Raw genomic sequence first — 26,917 nt, 5'->3', positions numbered from 1 at the left:
ACCAATGGAGAGGGCAGTCGAATTAACATTGAGACAGTCCAAAACGGACAGGGCAAGGAGGGGGACGACGATACGTCTCCATTGCATCCCAGAGTCGGGGCTCTGTGCGGTATGCTGGTTATTTAAGTACATGGGGGCTCGACCAGCTGGTGAGGGCCCTCTCTTCATACATAAGGACGGGAGGAACCTGAGTAAGTTCCAGTTTACAGCCATAATGCGCCAAGGCTTGGGTAAAGCCGGGTATTGCGCGGCATCGTTTGCCTCTCACTCCTTCAGGATCGGTGCAGCGACCTCGGCAGCGCAGCATGGCATGCCAGAGGACAGGATCCAGGCAGTGGGCAGATGGCGCTCCAGGGCGTACAAGTCGTACATACGCCCTCACAAAAAAAAAATAAAAAAAAAAAAAGGAGAAAAGAGAGAGAAAGCCACGGGGGGGGGGGGGGGGGGAGGAACGAGAGGGATTCGCATTGGGATGCCGCACGGCAGGGTGACAGCACCCCCCTCCCTCTCCTAAATGCACACGGTGCGCAGATAAGCCACCTAACAGAATGCTTTCTCTCCACAGGGTGACGCCCGCAGCTGGTCTGGGTGGTGGGGCACTCATTAGTGTCCCGGATGGAGTCTTGGTGGCGGCAGGGGGGCCGCAGCATAAACAGGCCCAAAGCAACGTACATCCGGTGGATAGGGCAGCCAGGTATGAGATGGGAGCAGCTACTGCCGACGCTGGACGGCCTCATGGCAGATTCGGCCTGGTTGCCCGACGTCCTGATCATCCACCTTTGGGGCAACGACCTGACCCGGCTAGGGCGAAAAGCAGTCGGGCAAGCCATCCAAAGGGATCTCACCAAGACGGCAGCGTGGCTGGGACCCACAACGGTAGTCTGGTCCAAAATGATCAGTAAGAAACATTGGAGAGGGGCCGATTCCAACAAGGCCGTCGACAACGCAAGAAGGAAACTAAATGTGGCAATGCACAAGTTTTGCCTCGCCAATGGCCTGGAATCAATTCGGCACGGCCTCATCCACCCGGGCCGCCCGGAGCTCTATGGGCAAGACAGGGTACACCTATCCGAGAAGGGGATGAAGGTGTTTTGGGATAACTTGTGGGGTACAATGTCACTCGCAGGTTGCATATAAAAAAATATTTAAAAAAAGGGAAAAGATATGGTGAAAGGTGGGGAGCCACGAACCAGGTGCAGGGGGGGGAGCCGCAGTGAGACGTGGGCCTCCCTGCGGCGTGGCGGAAATCCTACACTGGTTGGCTAAGAAAACACACCGGCGGGCGGTGTGTAAGAGGATGGCCACTCACTTTTGAATGCCGCACGGCAGGGTGACGTGGCGGCATAAAGGAGGGGAGTAACAGGAGGAGACGGCACTCGCGGCCCAGACCCGGCCGGACGGCAGGGCGCAATTTGGTAGCGAGCTGGGGACCTAACTCCCGACTGGAAAGCTCCCCTCCGCAACACGCAAAGGGCGTGGTCAACCAACCACTGGAGCACCAATAGACTGGCAACAAACTGGTTTGGGTACAAGCCCCATTTTCGAACTAAGGAGGGCACAAAGAGACTGACACCCGCTATCACAAGAGGGTGTCATAATGTGTAATATGCCAATTATGATTGATGAGTAATGTTCGCAAAATGGAAGATTGCTTGAAACCAGTTTGTGTTATTAATATGTCTTTGGTTATTAATAAACTGCGGCCAACAACGACCACTAATGATACCATGTTTTGTTGGCTGACATTATTTCCCACCTTTGGCAACAGCAGAATGCGGGGGCCGGTAAGTATGGAGACTGGGGTCTCCGCTGAATAGGCACATGCGAGGGTTATTATGTTTGGCGGGAGGAGGTGGTATTGATAGGGGTTTTATGGGCGTTGAGCAGGATGCAACTGTGTCAGTGTATACATTTATGGCTATTTGTAACGAGTTGCGATTGGAGGGATGGACTTCATTGTTTGTCATTCTCCTCAACTCTTCTTTCTTAGTATTAAAATATAAGTGTGACTAGTATATATATAAAAAAAATCTTTGCTCTTTGCTGTAAGACAAACATTTCTCCAATTTACCCCATCTGAGACCTAACCGCACATTAGCAGCAGAGTGCTTGCAGTCCCACTGCTCCACAGGATGACTTCTCCACGAACGGCTCTTCCAAGAGCCGCATGTCCAGTTTCATATAGAATGCTGGTGCCCGCCAAACTGGAAACCACCGTTACAATGCAACTATTACAACGCACACCGTTACAACGCACACCATTACAACGCAGGATCCTTTACAACGCATGCCTTTACAACGCATGCCTTTACAACGCATGACATTACATAGCAGATGCTATTACAACGCATGCCATTACAACGTAAGTATAGGTAAGTGTATTATTTTACCTTTTTTTTTTTAATTACAAAAATATTTTTTTTTTAAATTAAAGTAATTTTATATATAGTTTGGGTTATGGGGTTCAGGGGTATTTTTAGGGTTCAGGGCTGGGTTTGGGTTAAAGGGGTATTTTTAGGGTTCAGGGCTGGGTTTGGGGGTACAGGGGTATTTTTAGGGTTCAGGGCTGGCTTTGGGGTACAGAGGTATTTTTAGGGTTCAGGGCTAGTTTTGGGGTACAGGGCTATTTTTAGTGTTCAGGGCTGGGTTTTGGGGTACAGGGGTATTTTTAGGGTTCAGGGCTGGGTTTTGGGGTACTGGGGTATTTTTAGGGTTCAGGGCTGGGTTTGGGTTACAGGGGTATTTTCAGGGTTCAGGGCTGGGTTTGAGTTTTGGGGTCAGGGGTATTTTTAGGGTTCAGGGCTGGGTTATAGGGGTATTTTTAGGGTTCAGGCTTGGTTTGGGGTACAGGGGTATGTTTAGGGTTCAGGGTTTGGGTTTTAGGGTACAGGGGTATTTTTAGGGTTCAGGGCTGGGTTTTGGGGTACAGGGGTATTTTTAGGGTTCAGGGCTGGGTTTTGGAGTACAAGGGTATTTTTAAGGCTCAGGGCTGGGTTTTGGAGTACAGGGGTATTTTTAGGGTTCAGGGCTGGGTTTTGGGGTACTGGGGTATTTTTGGGGTTCAGGGCTGGGTTTGAGTTACAGGGGTATTTTTAGGGTTCGGGGCTGAGTTTTGGGGTACAGGGGTAGGTTCAGGGTTGGGTTTGAGTTTTGGGGTCAGGGGTAGGTTCAGGGTTGGGTTTTGGGGTATTTTTAGGGTTCAGGGCTGGGTTTTAGGGTACAGGGGTATTTTTAGGGTTCAGGGCTGGGTTTTGGGGTACAGGGGTATTTAGGGTTCAGGGCTGGGTTCTGGAGTACAGGGGTATTTTTAGGGTTCGGGGCTGGGTTTTGGGGTACTTTTAGGGGTCAGGGCTGGGTTTGGGTTACAGGGGTATTTTTAGGGTTCAGGGCTGGGTTTGGGTTTTGGGGTACAGGGGTAGGTTCAGGGTTGGGTTTTGGGGTCAGGGGTATTTTTAGGGTTCAGGGCTGGGTTTGGGTTATAGGGGTATTTTTAGGGTTCAGAGCAGGGTTTGGGGTACAGGGGTATTTTTAGGGTTCAGGGCTGGGTTTGGGGTACAGGGGTATTTTTAGGGTTCAGGGTTTGGGGTACAGGGGTATTTTTAGGGTTCAGGGCTGGGTTTGGGGTACAGGGGTATTTTTAGGGTTCAGGGGTATTTTTAGGGTTCAGGGTACAGGGGTATTTTTAGGGTTCAGGGCTGGGTTTTGGAGTACAGGGGTATTTTTAGGGTTCAGGGCTGGGTTTTGGGGTACAGGGGTATTTTTAGGGTTCATTTTTTAAATAAAGTTAAAAAAAATAATAATAATTTAATTTATTAATAATGGTTCTTTAATAATATTAGTTCTTTAAAAATAAACTATTTAAAATAATATACTTACCTATACTTACGTTGTAATAGCATCTGCTATGTAATGTCATGCGTTGTAAAGGCATTCGTTGTAAATGTATCTGCGTTGTAAAAATTGGGTTGTAACGGTGGGCGTTGTAAAAGTTTGCGATGTAACGCCATACATCCCCACCAAACTCCTCTGCTTAGGCAGCACCAATCAATCCCTCTAGATTATACTTAGACAGCCAACACAAGCTAGATAGGTTGAGGGAGCAGAGGTTGCCTGAGCAAGTGTGTGGGTGGGTGGATGAATACTGTGCATGCGGAATTTGTGCAATTTGGGTTGGGTGCAGACTCTGAGCAGCACACTTATGTGCAACTAAACTTTAAAGTGAGAGCTAACATGCTAAGCGACGGTGCCTTTCAAAAACGTTGTGGGTGTTTTGAGGAAGGGCCGTTTCTTTACTCTCCGCATGGTTTACTGTTCACATGCTGGTGCCAGGAATGGTGGAATAGGGATTTGGGTGTGGTTGGTTTCTTTACAATTCCAATTTGTCTGCCAACTTCTCCATCGAGTAGTTAAAATGCCATTTTTTTTTTAATTGTTCTCCAGCCCCTTTTGCCTTTCACAGATTCCTTTTTTCAGAAGCAAGACCTAAAAATACCAATCTGTTCACTCCAACCATCGCAAACACCATAAACATGCATCACCATTTGATTCCACAGCAAAATTCAGCATAGACAGTTATTTTGCTCTAAGCTAAGAGTTCGCCACTCATAAAAGGATGCATCTTGGCTTCAAGAAACAATCGGTCACATACAAACCATACTATCAAGAGATGGCAGGGTAGACAAAGTAAATGCTCTTCTACAACCTCAAAAAAAGAATACAACAGTAGCTTTAAATAGCAAAAAAAATTTACACAAAAAAAAAAAAAACACAATTAGTATTCAACATTGAATTTGATTGATCAAGCAGATGGACAATTTCCAGACTTTCTAAAGATGACAAGGAATTTAGCTCATAATGCTGGGTCCTCAGTTTAGCAAGCATAATTTTAGACTGAATAAAAAAAAGTGGATTTCTTCATAGCAGGTTCCCTAGTGCTTTTTATGCCCTGGGCTGGAGGGGGAAAAGAGAAATCCATTTACTTCTGATGGAAGACTAGACCTGTTCTCCAAATGCAAATTCTGGCCCGTGAGAGCACATAACGTAGTGTGCAGCCTGTCAATTGACACATGGCGGGAAAGGTTTATATTTGAAATGCAGATAGTACAATACTGTAACAATCCTCCTGATTAGCCAATTCAGGAGACCTTTGATCGTTCTACACAGAAGACCAATCCCCCAAAAATAGGCCACATTACAAATGCTCTTAAATTCACCCCAATTACCTTGCTGATCTCAAATAAAATGGTCCAAGGCAGCGAATCTACCACTGCCAAGATGTGCATCTCTTAATATAACGCATCCTTTTTCTAATTTTATGTGAACATATTTTATTGTGCACAAAGGGCGCAAATACCAATAGTATGGACTAAATCCATACTGCTCAGTGATTTGATGTGGTGAACCTCCCATCTCTTATGAAGAGACAAAAGGAAAGAATGGGCATAAAAGCAACATCTCTCTCAACCTTATGAGAGGTCTGTAGGCAATGCATCAAAATAAACAACTCTTTCTACTGCAGCAAGTCTACAAACATTGCCTAACCTTGATCAATTTTTAGCTGGAACCCCAGGCATCCATGCTGAGCCACTCAAACATTACCACCTCCATATGGTTAACTCAGCTGTACCAAATAGGTCTCACCCTAAAAAGGCATAGAAGCACTATTACAGATTCAGCATAATATGGAATGTTACATGATTAACTTTCATGTGAAATTGAACCATTAAAACAGGAATCCTTCCAGAATGGGCCTACCAAGTGTCTACATCTGTGCAAAACTGATTCAAGGGAAAATACTGCTAGACTGCAACAAGCAAACTGAAGATTGTGCAAAGTCCCTGGCCTTAATCAAAGCCAAGAACTTGAATTCACAATCAATCACCCATGAATGCTACGGCCAAAGGAGTGCAGTGGCAACTGTTTATTCCATGCATCAAACCATTCATTCTGGAGTCTGATTTCAATCAAGTGGTGCAGTCAGTCATACTTTCGAGACTTTAGTATGAGAATTCTCTACTGTCGAAGGTCCCCAAAATGTCCCTGGTTGCATTAAAAGCAGCTGTACATGCAGGGGCCAGACTGGAGGGATTCTACAGAATTTGACCTCAACTAACTTATTCCGATTTCACAGAAATTGCGATCCATTAAAGATAAAGTGCACGTTCAATCAGCACGCCTTTCCTTCCCAGAAAGCGCTCCATTCCACCGGAGAGCAAATAATCCCACTGAAGGAGTCTTTCAAAATTGAACTCTTCATATGGAACATTTTAAGAATAGCTCCACACTGGCCTTTTTAACTACAGACAGAACTAGTCAGCTCACTGCAATGAACTCGCCTATAGATTAGTCAAATCATTTCTGAATGGGTAATTGGGTGTTACCTATTACTAGGTCTATAAGGAGGATGCACCATATCCCGCGTAACCGGCCATGCCATCTGTACCCCATTGCACCTGTATTAGCTGCAACGCATATCTACTCTCCATGCTTGGTCAACGGTTGGTGTGTGAAGTGAGCGACACGTTGGGGTCATGTACACGGGATACAAAAAAATCTGAATAAACTTAGGAGCACGAATGGGCCTCTTGCTGCGGAGGCAGCACTGGTTCACCGTCAATGCACTACAATGGAGAGGGTGTGGCTTAAAGGATAGGGCAGCCAACCTTGAAGCTGGGGAACCAGGTTAGATCCTGGCGGGAGGCTCAAACATCCATTGTTTCTGGGCAAATCACTTAAACTTCCCCATACCTAAAAAATGAATGCTTCCTTGGGTAATGTAACCAGTGCTCATGTACAGTGCTCCGAGACCATTGGGTCTACTTCGCGCTATATAAATCTGCAAAAAAAAAAAGTTACTCCCTGGGCAGATCTTTAATTCATTTAATAGCCAAATAGATCTATTGAAGAAGAAATACACCCATCTCATTCAAAACGTGAATGACACTTTATTCAAGCAATGCCTGAAGGGGGCTGACCCAGAGTTCCAGAGCATGCCTTTGGTGTTGGGGAACATGAGGTCTCGCAGATGCCCGAGATGATATATAACCAGATCTAAAATGTCTACTGTGAAGGGATCCCACAAACTTCGCAAAGAGGACAAAGCACAGTGAAAATTTAATATAAACTTTATTTTTCTCTTTTTATGTTTTTTTTACAAACAAGGCAACTGCTGGCATCCAGGCTTTATGGAATGTATACATGTGTAAGCATAGTGTAATGTACGTCTGCTTGTGATAAGGCTTGGGTGTGGGAGTTCACGGCTTGGCCTTCATTATTGCCTCGTGGCAGGCAATCATCATACCCCCAATCAGGCTCAAAAACTCCTGGAAGTCAATCTGATTATCTTTCTTCCCATCAACACCACCGTCTAAAGAGGCCATCATTTTCCTCAGTGTCTCTTTTGGATTTTTCTGACTCTGTAAATAAAAAATTGAAAAACAATTACAGCTCAAGTTTGTTGAAGTGAGGCGAGAGGTCATTTTACAAGATACGCGATAAATACATTTTACATTTGATGGTTGGCAGGGTGAGCCCCATGAAGATCGGAACAATATCAATTGGATAGATTAGTGTTGGGGGGGCGGGGGGGGGGGATATATAACGCCACCAATCATCTGGTATATCTACAGTTTCTATACCCAACTCCACGGGTATGTACCTACACAGTGTACCTACACAGTATGTACCTACACAGTGTATGTAGATGTGGAGTTAGTGAATCTATGATTCCCTATATGCACCTATCTTTCGATATTTTGTCCCTCTATATTAGTATGCAATTGATATATATGGTGTTGATATTCATTAGTACAATCAGCGGGCTGCGCGGGGGCCACCGCTATAAAGGTGCAGGGGTGGCCCCCGCTGCCGCTCGACCTTTATAACGTCTCCTGGGCTTAGACATCCATCAATGGGGATTGGTTGGGCAATGACCGGGTCACTTCATGGGAAACACCAAGAGCAAAGTAGACTTAAGTTAAGATGGGAGAAAAAAAAAAAAAAGGTGAGCGTTTAACCTGTGTCTTCACTTGGAGAGCATTTTTTTCAGAGTTATTCTGAATCACAAAAGTTAGCACACCAAATAAATATTCCAAAAAAACTAAGGAGGTCATTTTAACATATTGGCTGCCTTTATCCAGTAAGGCCAACTTCATAAGATAAGGAATCCGGCGCACACGGTGATAAAAGCGAATTCTGGTTTTTGACCTTTTAGGACAGGGAGGAATTTCTTTAAGTGAAATTCAACATAGACGGGTAGTACAGAAAAGGACACTACTATTCTGCAAGAATTATGGATTTACAATAAGGGGTTTCAAATGACGAAAATTTAACATGAAGAGTTTTCCTTTCTTACGTCATCATTGTGCAATAGCACACTTACATTTTTCTTCCAGCCTGGTAAAACTCATGAAAGCCTATTGAGCGAGCGCGGATTGCTTTTATCTCAATGAAGTGGAAATGTGGCAAATTTAATCTCACAGTCCCCTTTTTTCAACAGATTGCCAATTTTGCCTTCTTGGTCTCGAGCCTCCTCATGGGATTATATTCGATATGATCATACATAACCATATGACAGATTACTTGTTCAGTATTGCCATTGAAGAGGTCCTGGTAACAAAACAAAAACAGAAGGCAGAGTGATTTCCAATACCGGAATTCCGAGCTGGCAATGTAGGACCATGACATTCCGGATTATGTATTTTTATTTTTGGTGATTTGAGACTAGTTTTAGTAATAGACAATTGAGAAATTCAGAGGAAACTTTGATCTCTGGGGATTCACAGTGCAGGAAACAGAGGGCCTGCAAACTAGAGAGGCTGGTGAGCGGGGCGTGGCGGAATCAGGCAAAGTTTCTAGGTCAGACTACTAAAAGGATCAAAGGAAGTTCGAGGGAAACAGCAAGCTTCCAGAGGAAACTAAGAAAGAGTAGCCAGTTGCCTTCCAACTGCTTAGTTGCATGGGTCTTCGAGCATAGTTTGAGCACCATTCTCCTGCCTCGCATTTGATTTTAATCCCTGTTCTTTCGGTTCTCTTCCCTTCTGCAGTGCGATTTGCACTTCTTGGTGGACTGCATTCATTGGATGGGTTCTCTGCGCTGCTTTCTGAACTTATCTAGTTCCATTTTGGCGTCATCCAGTTCTGAAGTGCTCTTCACTCAATATCCTCAAACATCAGTTGGGCATCCCAGTTTCAGGTTCTGATTTTTGGGAGGTAATCCCAGTTCTCCTTTGGCTTGTTACAGGCCTTCCAATGGCAAGACCCAACTTAGCATTCTGGTAAGGTGTACTCAGTGCACTTAGCTTGATGAACGTACCTACCCGAGACAGTTCCATCATTGGGAAATTGCCTATTTATTCCCCTCTCCATGGATCCCTGAAGCCTTTTTGCCCAGTAGAGAGCACAGGCTTTGCTGTGCCAGTTCTACCTTCATGGTGCAGTACCATTAGACAAGAAGCCCACTAGGGTTTTGTTTAGGGCACGTGCCATATTAAGCAACACCTAAAAGGATAGAAATGAAGAACTTGGCCTCACGAAAATGTTCCCTGTGTTCTACTGAAGTAGAACTAGTTGAACCTATAATATATACATGGTCTTAAATATTCAAGGAACAAAGTACAGTTATCAGAAAGGTTCATGCTTAAACCAGTGGAAGACACACAATTCAAAGAATGTGGATTGAGATTACCCATTGGTTTCCCCCTGTGTAAAATAAAACACTTTTGTAAACTATATGAACTATAGTGTGTATGTGATTAATTGAGGTAGGTGCTTTAATGTTAAACCAAATAGACAATACCTAAAAAACAGACTAAGTAAAATATAGTTGGGAGGCCAGAATTACAAAGAAGCCACTGGTGAGCTTTGGTAACCAGAGAGGCCTGTTAGAGCCATCAGGCAGTGTGTGCTGTATGCCTAGAGACCACAAAAGGAATATATAACCCAATAGCCCCTCGGGAGCCTGGACAACATTAATCTAAGAAGTGCTAGCAAGGAGGAGATCATTTACAAAGTTATTTCTGAATCAAATAACTAGTTATCAAATGAAATTAATCAAAATCCATACAGAATTGATCCAAGCAATCTGAGCAAGCTAGGCAAAGAAAGACAAAATAAGGCATTCACACACAAAAAAAAAACAAAAAAAACACACCACCACAAATACTTATATTGTTGGTTACAGCAAGAACTGAAAACACCCAGCATACATTAAATCGTGTACATTCAATGAAAAGTATGTTATACTATTAAAGATTAATGCATGTGAAGTCCACTCTAGATGGCTGGAATCAGTCCTTTGTATAAATCAACACAGGGTTCCAATTGTTAGCATGAGAAAGGTGGCACTGCACTGAAGTTTCGGTCTCAAAGTCTCAAGCACGTGAGACCATCCTCGGGGCCATGAATAATAATGGGTTGTTATGATCACCCACAGTAAATAGGTATATCTGATACTAGTTAGCTTATATTTATTGTTCATAGTAAGCAGCAAGCAAATCAGGTAAGGGCAGAGAAAAATCAGGTAAGAGCAAATGTATTGACAGTCAGGCTTGTGCTAAGTTAAGTAGTAACTAAAGTCAGCTCCACTAAACTATTTTAGCGGTAGCATTCTGCTGTCGCCTCGCGTACCAGCAGGAAACAATAAATGCTTAGTGATGGCACACCGACTGCCTCCATGCACACAAATATTTAGGCTTCTGATCTGGTACTTTATGATCCATATGCCTGCAGGAATTAAACCCCATGAAACGGGAAAAAATAATTAATTGGATATTTCAAAGTTTCATCCAGCTTCCATGTTGAATTATATAGCTGAAGGCTGGAGTATTTCAGCTTGTAGGCTTAAGATTGCTTTGCAGGCTATGCCCAGACCTATCAAATTGTGGAAGAAATCTTTTAAACCAAATCCCTCCTCAAGCAACTGACCTTCCACACTCAGTGTGAAAATTGGAAAACGTAACACAAAGGGTTGAACATAGAAGGTTGTGGAATTAGGTTGTTTAAGTAATTCTTTAGCTGTAAAAACAATTTAAATTTAACATGATTATAGAATTATAATTTCAATAGACCCTCCATAAGGTGGCGCCATCTTTGTCAGGGTGTCTTAGCTGCTCACCTATGGTGCAAGATACTTATTTGATTGAACAAAACTTGTACTACTGCAAAGGACTTCTTTGATGTTCAGACCAGTAGTAAATGAAGGGATCTAAGAAAACAGAGTTGCTTGGGACAGTGGATCGAAAACACACAAATGTACCTTGGTGAAGCTTGTAAGCTCTTTTGTCATAAAAAGCTCAAACTCGTCGAATGACATTTTGTTGCGGTCCCCTTCCTTGCCGGCGTATTTCTGAAAAGTGGTGATCAGGTATTCCATGGTGCGCTCCATTTGTGAAGGCGGGTCTACACACATCTGTGCCTAGGTAACAAAACAAAAAAAGATATAAACAACTAAAATTCAATACTAGAAGGGAATATTCCTTACAAACCCACATCCGAGTTAGAAGCCATACGTCAACGAAGCAAAACGTTGCTAATGCCATGGGGCGGGACGAGAGGAGTCCCTGCACTCCCCTAGATACTAACAGATTGCAAAAAAGATAATACATGTCTGAGGAACCTCCAGCGCCTCGCTTTGGAGAGCTTTGAGACAGTCAATATTGGCAATCAGACTTTTGAAAAGCCATTCACTTTAAATGTCCCCCCCCCCTTCCCGTTGAGTGCTTGTGATCCCCGCTGCACCCAGATATCGGGGACTTTGCTGCAGGCATCAGAAATAGCGGCCTGAAGGACAGTTTTTACCAGACTAGGTGTCTCGTCTTTAGACAGTGCATGCCTGAAAGACTAAGGGCTTTATTAAGAGTACGAATAAAAGTAGGGAGGTGGTTTAAACCGGTTCTCTTACACATCACTCAGATATAAGACTAAGGAAAGCACAGTCCATGGTTTCTCTGAAAAGATACGTAGAGATCTAAACCACAGATTAAATAGAACCAGATCTTCTCTGGGTCCTGAATTCCATTCACAGAAGTTCTTACCCTCTTAGGCTGTGCTTGATCCATGACAAGGTAGCTTTCCCTCAATAAAGTGTTCACCCCCCCCCACCCCCGCCCGCCCGTGTAATTGTGATCAAGTTTCCATACAAAGAACAAACCTCTTTATATCGTTTTGTCCCTTGCATACCCATTTGACAAAAAAAAAAAATGTAATCCCCGTTTTAAAGAACTCAAAACTGAGAACAAAAAGACAAACCCAATACAAGAAGTTAAATCCCTATCAAAATAAGATTATGCCAGAGTCATTGCTGAGGGGAAACTTTTAATGTATTTGTAGAACTAACTGCTTAAATTATTTACCGGCAATTGCATCACTCTGGGTCTATCGCTTGCTTTGATTCCTTACGTAGTGGAGGCCTCTCCGCCTCTCCAGACTTATTTTCCAAGCCTAATAGTCAAGCATAATAGTCAATCTATCAGTGGCTTTGTAAAGCGCACTACTCACCAGTGAGGGTCTCAAAGCGCTGTGGGGAGGGGGTACTGCTACTGCTCGAAAAGCCAGGTCTTGAGGAGTCTCTTGAAGGTGACCAGGCCCTGGGTCTGCCGCAGATGGGTGGGGAGGTGTTCCAGGTCTTGGCAGCGAGGAAGGAGAAGGATCTGCTGCCAGATCCTGTTAGTTTGATGTGCGGGGCGGTGGCAAGGGAGAGGCTGGCGGGCGTGTAGAAGTGGAGTCTGTTGTTCAAGTAGGCTGGTCCGGTGTGGAGGAGTGCTGTGTGTGTGTGGGTGAGGAGCCTGAAGGTGATCCTCTTGTTGACGGGGAGCCAGTGCAGGTCTCTTAAGTGGGAGGTGATGTGGCTGCGTCAAGGGATATGGAGGATCAGGCGTGCGGAGGCGTTCTGGATGCATTTCAGCCGTTGTAGGTTTTTGGTCAGGATTCCTGCATAGAGTGCGTTGCCGTAGTCCAACCTGCTGCTGGAGGGCTTGGGTCACCATTCTTCTGATTTCGGTCGGGATTCACTTGTAGATCCTGCGGAGCATGCAGAGGGTGTTGTAGCAGGAGGAGATAGTGTTGACCTGCTTCGACATGGAGAGGGAGAAGTCTAGGATGAATCCTAGGTTGCGCGTGTGGTCCGTGGGTGCTGTTCCCAGTGAGGTTGGCCACCAGAAGTCATCCCAGGCGGAGGGGGTGGGATCGAGGAGGAGGACTGCTGTCTTGTCAGAGTTCAGTTTCAGGCGGCTTCCCATCCACTCGGCGACTGCCTTCCTTCCCTCGTAGAGGTTGGTTTTGATAGTGTGCGGGTCCTTGGTGAGGGAGAGGACGAGTTGGGTGTTGTCGGCATAGGAGATTATTTTAAGGTCGTGCTGGTGGGCCACTTGTGCGAGGGGGGCCATGTAGTCATTAAACAGGGTCGGGCTGAGGGATGAGCCCTGGGGTATGCCGCAGATGTCAGTGGCTTCAGATCGGAAGGGTGGGAGGCAGACTCAGGGTTCTGCCGGAGAAGAAATGTGGTCCAGTCCAAGGCCTTCTTCTGGATTCTGGCTTCTTGGAGGCGTGTTCTTAGTGTGCTGTGGCAGACCGTGTCGAAGGGCTGTCTGTGCTGTGGTTTTTTCTGAATCCGGATTGGGAAGGGTCTAAGGTGTTGTCCTTGAGGTGGCAGGTCAGCTGTGTGTTGGCGATTTTCTCGATTACCTTTGCTGGAAAATGGAGCAGGGAGATGGGCCGGACGTTCTTGGAGTCCGCCTTGGGTTTCTTGAGGGTGTTTATTTCGGCGTGCTTCCAGCTTTCTGGGAATGTAGCTGGGTTGAAGGAGATGTTGATTACCTTCCGTAGTTGGGGTGCGATGGTTGCGTCTGCTTTGTTGAAAACATGGTGCGGGCAGGGGTCAGATGGAGATCCTGAGTGGATGGAGTTCATGACCTTGCGTGTTTAGTTGACGTGGGCCCAGGAGGTGAGCTGGTTGGTGCAGGTGGTGATCGGGTGGGGTCTGAGCGGACGAGGTGTTGGGACTTGTGGACGTCGGCGATCTTCCGATGGAAGAAGGTGTCCAGTGAGTCACACAGATCTTGCGAGGGCAGGATGTTGTTGGTGTTGGAGTTCCTTCACCATGTTGAAGAGCTCTTTGCTGTCATGTGCATTGTTATCCAGGCGTGCTTTGAAGGAGGATCTCTTGGCTGTTCTGATGAGGTGGTGGTGTCTGCGGATGGCGTCCTTGTGGGCTGCGTGGCTGTCTGGTGTGCGGTCGTGGAGCCATTTCTTCTCCAGCTTCCGGCATGTACGTTTGGAGGTCTGGCGTTCTTCGGTGAACCAGGCGGCTTTCTTGTTGGGGTGGTTGATGGAGGGTTTCTTGAGCGGGGCGAGAGTGTTGCGCAGTCGTCGATTCACTGTCTGAAGGTGGTTGGCGGCGGCGTCTGGGTGGGTTGTGGGCGAGGGTGGAGGTCAGTTGGGCCTTGGTGAGTTTGCTCCAGCAGCGGCGGGGCAGCTGTTGGGTGCAGTGGTGCGTGGTTGGTTTCTTGAAGGTGAAGTGGACGCAGCGGTGGTCGGTCCAGTGGAGTTCGGTGGTGTTGTGGAAGGAGACGTGGGTGCTTGTGGAGTAGACGGGGGTCGAGCGTGTGGCCAGTAGCATGGGTGGGTTCGGTGACTAGCTGTTTGAGCCCGAGGGTGTCGATCAGGGTGGCGGAGTTGACGTCGTTGTTTGAGGTGAAAGTTCAGGTCCCCGAGGAGGATGTAGTCTGGAGTCAAGTGTGTGGGTACTGGAGAGGTTGGTGATTGAGTCGCTGAAAAGGGCCCGTGGTCCGGGGGGGTCTGTAGAAAAGTGTTCCTCTGAGAGTGGTGTTGGGGTTGGTGTGGATCCGGAAGTGGAGGTGTTCGGGGAGGAGAGAGTGTCTGAGGGTGTGGACTTGTGGACGATGGCTATTCCTCCTCAGATTCCGTTGGTGCGGTCTCTGCGGGAGATCTTGTAGCTGTCCAGGATGGCTATGGCGATGTCTGGTGCAGAGGAGTCGTTCCACCAGGTCTCGGTCAGGAAGGCGACGTCTGGGGCGGAGGAGTCGAGCTGGTCCCAGAGTTTGATGGCGTGTTTGCGTGCGGAGTATGCAGCGCAGGTGGTTGGGTTCGGTCCTCGGGAGCTTGGTTGTTCTGTCGCAAGTGAAGTTGCAGGTGTGGCAGGAGAAGGGTTTGTGGGTGTGTTTCGGGGCAGCTTGGAAGCAGCGGTGGTCTCGGCCTCTAGAGAGCGTGGAGTGTGTTAGCGTCATATTGGAGTCTGGCGTCCGCAGGGTCCAGGGGTTCTGGCGCTGGGCTCGGTCCAGGTGGGCTTGCCTTCAGCGCGTCCGGGCGGCAGACGCCATTTAAGGCGGAGAGGGAGCAGCTGGGAGGTGGGAGCGGGGCCGCAGGAGGCAACGGCGGGGAAAAAAACCAGGGGACAAGGCGGCAAAAGGGGAGTTGGGGGGCGGCGAACTGGTGAAAACCGGGAAAAGAGAGGCAGAAATAAACAAACTACACGACAGGCGCAGGCAGACAAAAATCAGGTAGACTTACAAAACTTGGCAAATCTGGGCAGGAGTAGAGGTCTCAGGTGGCCGCGAACTCGCGCTGGAAGGGTCTCCCCACCTCACTTCCCTATTAAGTGACTGAGCCCATTAACAAAGTTGGGCAGGACACACCGGGTGGGAGGGAGGGTTAAACGAATCTAAGAGAGATGGACTATGAGTAAAGTAATTATCTGTAGGTAATCAAAGCATTACCCCCTCATCGCGCCACCCCAGCTTCCTTACATAGTTGAAATTTAAGGAAGCGAAAATAATGCCAGGACAAATTCGTAGTTCTACAGAATCAAAGGTCTTTTATTGTAATACTTCATACTACTGTTACTTCACAGCAAACAGAACCTTAGATCCAGATGCATCTTCCACTGCAGGACCCCGCATAATCCTGTAGTGTTCGATAAAGTGACAAGAAGCTGTTGTAGCAGAGTGAACACATACAGCAGACCCTCGGGCATCTATTCCCCAAGCGGAGGCTTCCCTTGTCCTGGAGCAAATTCTGAGAGCAGCGTTTAGACAATGCAAACTGATTCCCAGACATGCCTAACTCAGACACATCGCATATAACAAGAGCGAAAGCAAGAAACAAGTATTCAGCTCCTGCTGAATATAAAACCGCTGTTAGAGAGGAGATTGACTTTGCTCAAAGAAATGATCTTGTCTGAAATGACCGATGGGGAGAGCGCTCTAGTCACTCCTTGGGAATTAAAATATGCCTTTGTGGTTGTATTGCCCATTCTGATTGGCTGATCCTGAATCACATGAAAAAAAAGCCTGGAGAGCCAGACAGATCACCTGGAGCTCCGCCCAGTTGACCTGACCCAACGTTTTGAGCACTCGACAAAGACCCTGGACCTATTGCATACCAGCCCAAATCCCTGCCAATCCTCCCACAAGCTCATCTCAAGCGCATCTGTTGTGATGACTAGCTGGTCTGGAGGACTCCAGGGAATGCCCTTCTGTAGGTTATGCGATCCAACCACCAAGCCAGCTCCAATTGTATCTCCTTTGTCATCAGGAGAAGAACAGACATGTCCTGAAGGGGCTGGAACTCTGTGCCCCAGTATGAGCCATAGCAGCTGGTTCAAATAGAACAGAGCCCAGGGAACTAAAAAATTAATATTACAGCAAAGTCCCCCTGAACCCTTATACAGGCCTACATATTGGGACGAGACATCAGATTCAGTGTATAAGACCGCATTTTCACAGCTGTTTTGTACTGCAGAGTAATTATGCTATGGTCCTTACGAAATCTGGCACCTATAAAAATAAGATTTTGCTCTGGTAGCAGCCGATACTTCTTGAAAGTTATCAAAAATCCATGCTCCATCAACATCTGCAAGACCATGTTCACATGCACCATCGTTTGGTGGATGGAATTGAATACTAAGCAGTTATCCAGATAGGACTTGAACAAAGATTCCCTGTTGATGCAGCAATGCTCGTTTGGGAGCCAGTATCTTTGTAAATACCCGTGGGCCCGATTTCAACCCAAACAAATTAACCTGGAAGAGTTAGCCCACTAGCACAAAGTGCAGAAACATTTGATGGCGAGGTATGTGCAAGTATACATCCTGTAAATCTGTTCTCAGAGACCACAGGAATGGCTCATTGCAAAGTTACCGTAAGAAATACATTGTCTTTACCAAACAATTGAGTCGAACACTGGTCTCGGAGGACCCCCTGAACCAAAAAGGGGATGAATACACCATTTCTTTAGCGGTACCGTAAAGTTTCTTGAGCAAGGAGGCTAAAACCCTTACCCACAATGCCCCCATTTTATGGGATCCCTGGGGACTGGAGTAGGAATGCACCCAGATTCAGAAGGCTGCTAGCCGAACTGGATAAAGTAGCCGTTCCGAAGGATGCTTGGCACCCGTGATCTGTAACATTATTTCTTCAGGTTCAGAAAAATTCCTTGAGCCTTCCTCCCACTGCATCCAAGATTGAAGGATGGAATAGTCAGGAAAGCGGATTCCACTTTTCACAGACTTTCTTGGTTGGCACTTGAGATGTTTTGCACAATAAGACTTGGATTCCTTCTTGTAATACTCACTAGCATCTCTGTGCCAAGGTTTGAAGTTCAGTGAAGATGCCTAATTAGACCAGGAATGTTTCTTATCCTTAATGATCTCCACATCATCTCAAGCATGGTCTCCAAAGAGCTTTCTGCTGTCGAATGGAATCATCAAAATTAATCCTTCTCAGATAAGTCAGCCTTCCAATCTCTGAAGGAAAGATTCCTGCCAACTGTAATCACCGAGCTAGACACCATTTTGACCAGGTCAGCCGATAGATGGGTAAAAATGTGCGATTGTTGCTGGTCTGAATCATGTCGGAACCTTCTGCACTCTCCTGCATAGCATCAGGGACTTGAAATCCTTAACCACGATTAATGTTGAGGTCTGCTTCTTATGCTGCTTTTACATTAGATTTGCTGCTCCAAACATCTATGAAGACCATCGTCCACCTTCTTGTGGATTGGATCCAAGGGAGCCCAATCATGTGGGTTCAAGGAAAATGGCACCAAAATAGATTCTACTTTTATGGACTGAGGGAATAGAGTCAGTTTCCTTCAGAGTCTAGGACTTCTGAATAAATCTGATACACAGAAGAACTGTTTATACCGGAGAAAATTTGACACGACAAAAAAAAAAAAAAAAAAAAAGTACACAAATAGGAGCCACTGGAGAGGCCTTTTAATTAAGTCTTCTGTTTTTACATGGACAGCTCTTCGCATACTAGACTTTATGGGCCCACGCTTGTAATCCTAAAATAAAATATAAACTACGAGTGATTATGCAAACTGATCTCGAAAGGCATGTTTTTTTTTAACCGAACTGGTTGCGGGTAGTTACGAACACCGCCAGGCCTGCTTGCAACAGTTCCGTTTTTGGGAGAACCCCAGAAAAAAAGCCTTAGAAAGCAACTAACACAGTCTTGATCCGGATTCAGCTTTGTTGCAATTAAACCCTTCTGCAGCTGGGTTTATGCATTTAAGTAGAATGGCTTTCCCACAAACCCGTTTTTCCCAGATTTTCTAAGGGAAAAGCGTCTAGGTGCCGGATTCTTAAGATTTTTAGGTCACATTCAGACAGATCTATTAAAATCCGAGAAAATGGTGTGTGCGTTTCCGAAATACAAATGCCGTCAAATGAGCGCGTTTGTTTCAGAAAGACAAAGAAACATTCCAAAAAGCAGAGCAGAGTCAATCATGATTTAGTTACCCAAAGGGGTCCAGGAGCAACTACACCACAACTTTCATATGCCTGCCAACCGACATGGTGCTGCCACAGTGTGACACGATATCGGTTCCCAACACACGGTCTTCCGGTGAAGAACAGATCGCACACAGGGGAAGGGAAAACAAGCTGTAAATAGTGGTTTCCAGCCCGTTTTCTGAGGCTTTGAACTGCGATGTCCATTAAGGGATGTGACAACACCCCAGGAAATCGGTACAAGCCTCAAAGCTTTTTTTGTAGTGGGGTTTTTGTAGTGGGGTGGGTGGGGGGGGGGGGGGGGGGGGGGGGGGGGTGGTGTTCAAAAGTGCCTGTAGGTACTTCTCGGTACAAAAGGGGGTGGTGATGGACGGAGCATCTGAACCAATCAAACTCACACCCAGTCAAAAGATCTGGGTTTGATCCATCACTGTTCTTTAGCCCACTCTGCCATCCCAGTTCAGACATGGCTATATGCAAATCAGTCTGACCCTGTGCCTCATGGGAACAGTCCAGCCCGAACTGCCAAGCCATGCCTTCCCTGGACCGGAACCAAGCTTCCGAGGACAGGTTTCTGGCATTCCAGCCGTCTTCAGCCCGGCTTGCTTGAATCCAGTGGCAAAGTGAGCAAGGGACTCACGTCTGAGCATACCCTGCCAACCGAAGGCGGCCAAAAGCGGTACAAAAGGGGGTGGTGATAGACGAAGCATCTGAACCAATCTAACACTCACACCCAGTCAAAAGATCTGGGTTTGATCCATCACCGTTCTTTAGTCCACTGCCACCCCAGTTCAGACATGGCTATATGCAAATCAGTCTGACCCTGTGCCTCATGGGAACAGTCCAGCCCGAACTGCCAATCCATGCCTTCCCTGGACCGGAAACAAGCTTCCGAGGACCGGTTTCCGGCTGAAATGCCAGAAACCGGTCCTGGGAAGCTTGATTCTGGTCCAGGGAAGACATGGCTTGGCAGTTCGGGCTGGACTGTTCCCATGAGGCACAGGGTCAGACTGATTTGCATATGGCCATGTCTGAACTGGGGTGGCGGAGTAAGCTAAAGAACGGTGATGGATTAAACCCAGATCAGTTGACTGGGGGTGAGTGTTTGTATTGTCAACGCTCCGTCCATCACCACCTTTGGTTTTTCTTTGTAGGTACTTCTCGGCATGAAGCCTCGCCCCTTCAAGGCCCCGCCCCCTCACACTGAGGTTGGCAGGTATGCTTTCATCTATTAGAATGAGTTCCTCTTAGTCAGGCTTGTAAAGAAGAAATGTGAAAAAAGCTGAAATGCCTTAATCAACAAACCTGGCTTAGAGTACATTCCTAAACATCTAAATGATTACCACCTTGGGATAAATAAACCACTTCTCACCACACCAACCACGAGTGTAAGATCGACTGACTAAATAAAAAAGTAGCGGATTCATGGATTTCATGAAGAGCAGCCTGTATCAGGCACGTTTAAAGGGCTTTGGTCCGGCCCGGCTCCCAGAATTACCAAAGCCCTTTGATCCATTCTTTACAGGCAGCTCTGCCTAAGAGGGGGACATTTAAAACTGGCTTTGGGCAAGTTTAAATGGACTTCAGAGTTCCTCCCTCAAGTGCACTTAGGTGGGGTGGCTGTTTGGGCCTTGGCGGGATCCTCCCGAAGTCTCCCATCCCATGTTCCCTAAAGGGTCGTAAGCACAACCACATACTGGTCCATCTCTCATGCTCGCCTTCGCTTCACTCAACACACAATCACTCACACGCCACACTAGAAAGCACACTTCTAACTAAGCACACCAGCAAAGCTGCATGCAACTAGGGGCGGAATTTGCTTTGGAGCAATTACAGAAAATTTCGCGAAAAAGTTACATAAAAATCTAATCTAACATTTAGTCTTTTATTTTAGGCCAAAATGCATGCACACATTTCCTACTATACAAATAATGCAAACGTAAGTGGCAGAAACAACAGACATTGGCGTTCTGGTCGTACAGTGTTCACATGCTTGGCAGCACAATTGTGTAGCAAATGCAGTGTGGCAGCAACATTTCAAGAGAAATATCAGAAATATTCGCTGGGGCCTCTGTACCCATCCACGTAGGCGCTTCGATATAGTGTCGGAATATGAAGTGATAAAAAAAATGCGAATACTGTAAAACAATGGTCCAGGTTCAAGAATAAACAGTTGTCTCACAATTGGATAAAGATGTGGGCAGACAAGAGACTGCCTGAAGGGACGGAAAGAAATGCTGGACAGACTACATTTTCCAACTCAAGAGTAGACGAGCAGGAAATATGAATGAAAAGAGAAGGCACTTTTATACAGCAGACAGTATGCCCTTGACTGACAATGTAATAAAAAATTCCATTCCAAGGCAAGTTGGAGTCACCACGTCTTATAAGTTGATACTATATATTAATCAGTGTGAGTTAATCACAAGCCAAAGACTAAATGAAGCTTGTTTTGTCTATTTCTTGTGTGTTTTGACAAAAAATAAATGTTGGGTACATTAAATCATGGCTGCTGCACTACAGACATTGACTGAATGCCTGCAGGTTGTTCACCAGTTCACATATGATCTTCAAAGTTAAAGTTAATTTCAATTAATTTACGGTTGATGCTCAGATTGGTACTCCAGGTGTCCAATGTAGATAGTGCTACATATTAAAACTAGTCCAATCTTCTCAGTACATGTTCATGGGGAACCAGGTTAAATTTTTGTTGGGAGGGGGAAAAAGGGAAAAAAAGCCGCAGGCCGGTGGAATGCTGTAGTTTACACAGTCCTGTTAAGTGAAGCATGACCTGGCTTGAAAGGACTTGCATTCCACTCTTGGGTGAGCCTGCCACGCAACCTAGAACTGCTAACAGCTTAAAACATACAATCAATGTGTTTGAAAAACTAGTCACCCCACCTCTCAAAACTATTCGTAAGTGAGAAGTGGGAAAGGGTGAGGCGCTTTGTGAATGCGCCTCCCCTAAAAGCGCTCTTCGATAGATGTTCAGTGTGATCAGCTTCAGCAGGGATAGCCCATCTTTGTTAAAATGGCGACTACTAGCAGCCCAGAAAGGCCAGCAGTATCTAGAGCAAATGTATGGTACCAGTTACTAACTTAACTTCGGCCCAATTGACGTGAGGGAGGGCTTTGAGACAGCCATCTCATCCTCAAACATGAAGAGCCCCGCCTTGGGCCTAGCCAAGGTGTGGCGGGAGTTTAACCAGCCCAGCTCCCCGCCCGCCTCGGTGCCTGGACTTGCCCATGTCAGCATCGCCTGCCACACCCTTGAAGGCTGAGGTGCCGCAGCAAGTTTCACCGCCTTGTACAGCTCAGCGCTAAGCAAAGAAGCTCCCGCCCACAATCCTAAAGTTTTCCAAAGCCCTCAAGATGGCTGCTCAGAATCACCTCTTCAGTGTCTGCTGCTGTGCGGTCTGTAACCACTAACGCATGCATATGCTTCAGCATCTGACCCACACACAAAAAGACCAACAAAAAAAAATACACTGTACAAAATGATATTGTAACATTAGTTTTCCAGGGCGAAAATAATTGAACAGAATGCATGCAACAAATTAACAAATGCAGGTGCAGAATGCATGCAACAAATTAACAAAATGCAGGTATGTGCATTCTCAAGTCCATACATCGGGGTATTATTTCTTCCAGTATTTTTTTCCTCTGCATTCTGCTGGTTTACTCCAATGTTATACTAGGGCAGGACTACATACTCCGGAGCCCGAAAACTTGACTAGGAGAGATCTGCACGCATGAACTGGAATTGTTGAAAAATTCCGATTATACCAACTTCGCAACAAGTTTGACACCCTCTTTATGTGCCTGTTGGGAACTGGACATACTTTGCCGAATCTACACTGGCAGCAAGTGCAAAGAGGGTCCTGACGTCCTTTATGCGCTATGTGTATGGGCCCATCAGGTTTGGAGTCAGATATCCCCCTTCCAACGAGGCACTTAAGACTTCTGAAAATGTGCTGCACTTACAACCTTCCGCTAACACATCCACTTACCAGTACCCCCGATTCAGTGAACTCCCTACTTTAGGCCAAAAAGTGCTTTTTGGTAGCGGTCCTCAACTAAAATGAAATGGTCTCCACTTCAATGCAAGCTAATTGGGAAAATTAATTACCATTTTTTTTTATTCTTTCAGAATGTCTCCTCCCTCCTTCCAAAGGTTGCATTTAAGGAACACACTAGGCAATTCACCAAGTTGGCAAGCATGGCAGAAGGTGCATTGTTGACAGCAGCATGGCAGGGTTGACACCTTTTCCCACCCCAAGTTCCTTAGACTCCTATTTTATGGCGAGAGTTTTGGGGAAGGGCAAGTAACCTAAACTGCAGAGGGTAAGTATGGCTGGCACAATTAAACCAGTTTCCTTTGTTCGTGCTCTATCTGTGCTCACGACACCACGGGATTCAAGCTAGCCTGGCTGGTGAAGGGTGAAGGGTGATGATGCCCTGACACCGGTCCCAGGATGCTCGTTTCTGGTCCAGGGCGGACCTCGCTTGGCAGTTCGGGCTGGACTGGGAACCAAAACAGTCTCTGGCAAAGTGCTCAGCCGCCCCTCCCAGGGTGTAGGGGGTGCCGCCAAGCTCTTTGCCAGAGCCGGTTTTGTTACAGGGACGATTTTGCAGCTATGCTACAAAAACGGCGCTGTAACAAAAACGGCCCCCAGTGGATTGCCCGGTGCCCGCTAGGGCCAGTCCGGCCCAAGAGTAACAGGGTCAAGACTGATTTGCATATGGCCGGTTGGTGTGGTGAGCAAAAGAACAATGGATTTAACCTAGATCCTTGTGACTGGGGGTGAGTGTTTGCACTGTCAGCATTCCGTCAATCAATTGTTTCTTCTGAACTGCCAACAGGTGCTTTGCCCTTCAGTCATAATGTTTGGAAGAATGCCCGAGAATAAGGTCTAGATGGCCCATCAATGTCACTCCCTCATAAACCCCCCCACACACACACACACTTCCCTTAGTGGACCAAACGGTTCACACAATCTCCTTCCTCCCACTCGGTCCATGGACCCCGCCCATCATCACTGGCCTAGGCTCTCGCAGTTTCTTGAGCGGACTCGAGCTCTTCCCTCGTCAGTTCCGCTGCCCAAACGTTATGGTACTGTCTGTATCCATATTTCAGAGCCACCGCATTGTCTCGCGCCCCTCAGAACCCCTAACGTCGTCGGACCGCTGGCATCTTCCCCAAGTTCCCCAATACCCCTTGTCACACCACCGAATTCTTGCCTCAAAATGGTTCACGATTTTCACTCTCAAAGAGAGAAATGGTATTTTTATTAGACACATGGCTGTACCACACGAACGTGTGCTTAGTCTCTGGAGGTTTCTACTATCCATCTCGAATGTATGGATAATGGCTTTTAATTGACACTGGAAGGATGAAAGCCCGACCTGGCCACACTAGGTTGTGATTGAAATCTGCAAACTACAGACTGCTAGTGAGATTCTGCAGCAGGTTATTTAACCAAACAAGCTGTTGTACAGTTTGGAATAAAAGAAACCGGTCTTCTGTGATGCTTTTGACTTGCAACTCTAATGCTACACAATTGTTGCGAAGCTTGTGAGTTAACTCCTGCAGTGACGCACTGTACTAGTTTTGCTGAAATCGATGCATAACACTGTTTTATAAGTCTATTCCAGCCAATCTAGTAGTATATGTGCCTGCAGGAGCAAACTGAACACACGCCCCTCAAAGCCGACCCTCTAAAATGGGTACAATACGGTTAAAGGCCCCAGAATGACAACCGGAAGATGGCGCTGAACGTGATCCCCCGAGACTCCGCTGCTGCAAAGAACTTGCAACACCCCTGGCTCCAACTGTAGGCGAAAGAACGTTGAACCGACAAAATGACTCAGAAGTTCATTTTGTAATATCCTCCCTCAGTTTATCTACTGCAATCGCAGCAACGGCTAGCGCCTGGAGGCCGCTTTACTTGCACGTTGGTGTGCTGCAGACACCCACGAGTTGAACGATCCCGAGATCTTATAAGCAATATATTTAACAAAAATCCACCCCGTCTTATTCTCCATCAATCCGCCACGTATCAATGTTCAGCCCTCGGCAGCTTTGCAGCTTTACAGCTCAGGGCGCTATGCCCGCTCACGCCTCCCCACCTTCAAAAGCTCTGAAGAGGCCGAAAGGTGACACGTCGGTACTACTGCAGCAACCAGAACACAATTTGTACAGAAGGTTCAGGAGACTGCTGGTTAAACGCCTGCATTAGACCAGTGCTTAATTTGTAAAAGATCAGTGCTTAATTTGTAAAACAATAAGCGCCAGGGCCAACCTCAGGAGGACACTCCAGCGTGCACCACCCATTGCCACTGCCAATAAAAGTGCCAACACAACTACTAACCGTGCCACTCCTACAAGTGCGACAATTCCGACTGTTCGCAGTCCACAGCTATAAGTATAGTTTGAGAAAATGTATTCGTTGTTTTTAATGTATATTGAAGTAATAATCAACTGTTGTGTATTTTTAGTGACACAAAAAGCGGGATCTCCGTTCCCAAGCACAGGCTCAAATTTAGCACTGAAGCGAGGCAAACTTAGACCTTTATCTATCACCCATCCTGGTCATCAATAGCATAATGGACTCCCCCCTCACTTTGACCTTAAAGGATGGAGATTATCTGACTTGGTCAACCCCCTGCGCCTCTCTCCCCTACACAAGTATTGCTTATACCTTTATGCATCCTCATGTCCTGCAAGCTCTCTTTTCCTTTGTGTATGTAAAGCGCTCCGATACCTACGGGTCTAGCTAGCGCTATATAACTCTTCATAAATATAATAAAATAAAAATGCCGAAAAGTGAGCAGCGCCGAGCTGTGTACAATAGCGGTTCGTAAAGCGCTTCCACGCCTAAGCGTTTACAATTACATTAAAAAGTTAACTGCAACCACCTTGACGCAATACTGCACCGGCCCCTTGCCTTCGCCAACGTGCCTTCAAGTTAAACACTATCTAGCTCCCCATCACGAAAAGATGATGAACTTATTATGCACACAACGAGAGCCCCACATTTTGAGAAAACTGGTACAGAGTAAAAAATAGCATTTTTGTGTGGAAGCGCGACCGTCTGTGTAATTGAATTATGAAAATATACTCGAAGCCTTCGAGGTTATGTGCTGTAAGAACCAATTTACTGTTTTCAAGAAAGCGCTACAGGTAGTCGGAGTCGGTCTCAAATTACAAACACTACTGGGACGGTTCTTTAAATATATCATTCAAACACAGCAGGCACAGGCTTCACGTTCCATTTCTGTGTGCGGATGGACCCTAGGATATACGGCACAAGACGCAGCTGTGCGGCGTGTCGCAGCGGAAAATGCGAGTCAGGCTTACCATTGTGAAAGAAAGTTCTGGAAAGGGCTGGCCGTGTGTGTCTGAAGCGTCTCTGGAGCAACGAGCAACAGGCGGAGAGCTGCAGGCAGCAGATTTTATAGAGCTTCCCAGCTTTGTTCAGCCTCAGAGCCAACGCCCTAAAGTGACTTTTTTTTACATTCCTCACTTGTGAGCACAGCCCACTTCTGGGGAACGTGAAGCTTTACTTCCTGACTCTGCCCTCAAAATGGCGGTGCTCGTTTCTGTAGTGAACTGCGCCTCCCCTACCGCAGGCTGCAGATGAGGGGGCTTATTTACAAGCCCCTTGCGCCACCCCAACGTCACTTTTCACATGTTAAAAATGACGCAAGTGGCTTGTAAATAAGCCCCGAGAAGCCCCCCTCTCTGGGCAAAATCAGGCATTACTAACCCTACGCTTTTCTCCTTTGCCTTTACTTGATTGGCTGATTAATTGCTACAGCGCACACCTGAAAGTGATTGTACTCTTTTGTCATTAATGATAAAATGCTGCGCTGCTCTAGGGACCTTTGGATTGCACGTTTGCCCCACATTTCTGCAGGCAGGGGACCTCAGCCGCCTAGCAGTGGCAGAAGAGTTTAACATGTCCAAAGTAAGAGTGGGGATGAAAAGTTTAGACTACTGGACCAAAACGACAGTTTTAACATTAGGTCATGTTTTTGGTGGGATCTGTTGTTCACCAATAGGTTTACAGAGTCTGGGGGTCCTGTTTATTTGAAAATGCAGGACAGTGTCAGGTTCTTCTAATTTGCATCCAGCAGAACATCATAGCCAATGACAGTACGGCAATT

General features: G+C 46.4%; 1 protein-coding gene across 1 annotated transcript; it reads right to left on the bottom strand.

Annotated features, from left to right (window-relative positions):
- Positions 1 to 7,108: 7,108 nt before the first annotated feature.
- Positions 7,109 to 26,419, bottom strand: LOC147673714 (protein S100-A11-like). The gene is made up of 3 exons (XM_086947632.1): positions 26,109 to 26,419; positions 11,255 to 11,413; positions 7,109 to 7,415 (listed from the first exon to the last, which is right to left on the bottom strand). Exons 1-3 carry the CDS (start codon positions 26,109 to 26,111, stop codon positions 7,254 to 7,256), a joined length of 324 nt encoding a protein of 107 aa, XP_086803758.1. The 5' UTR covers positions 26,112 to 26,419; the 3' UTR covers positions 7,109 to 7,253.
- Between the last annotated feature and the right edge of the window lie 498 nt (positions 26,420 to 26,917).

Source organism: Lissotriton vulgaris, chromosome 12 (genome assembly GCF_964263255.1).
Source record: "Lissotriton vulgaris chromosome 12, aLisVul1.2, whole genome shotgun sequence".
In the NCBI taxonomy this organism is placed as follows: Eukaryota; Metazoa; Chordata; class Amphibia; order Caudata; family Salamandridae; genus Lissotriton; species Lissotriton vulgaris.
The sequence above is the reverse complement of the archived record's forward strand: the minus strand, read 5'-3'. Positions and strand labels throughout refer to the sequence as shown.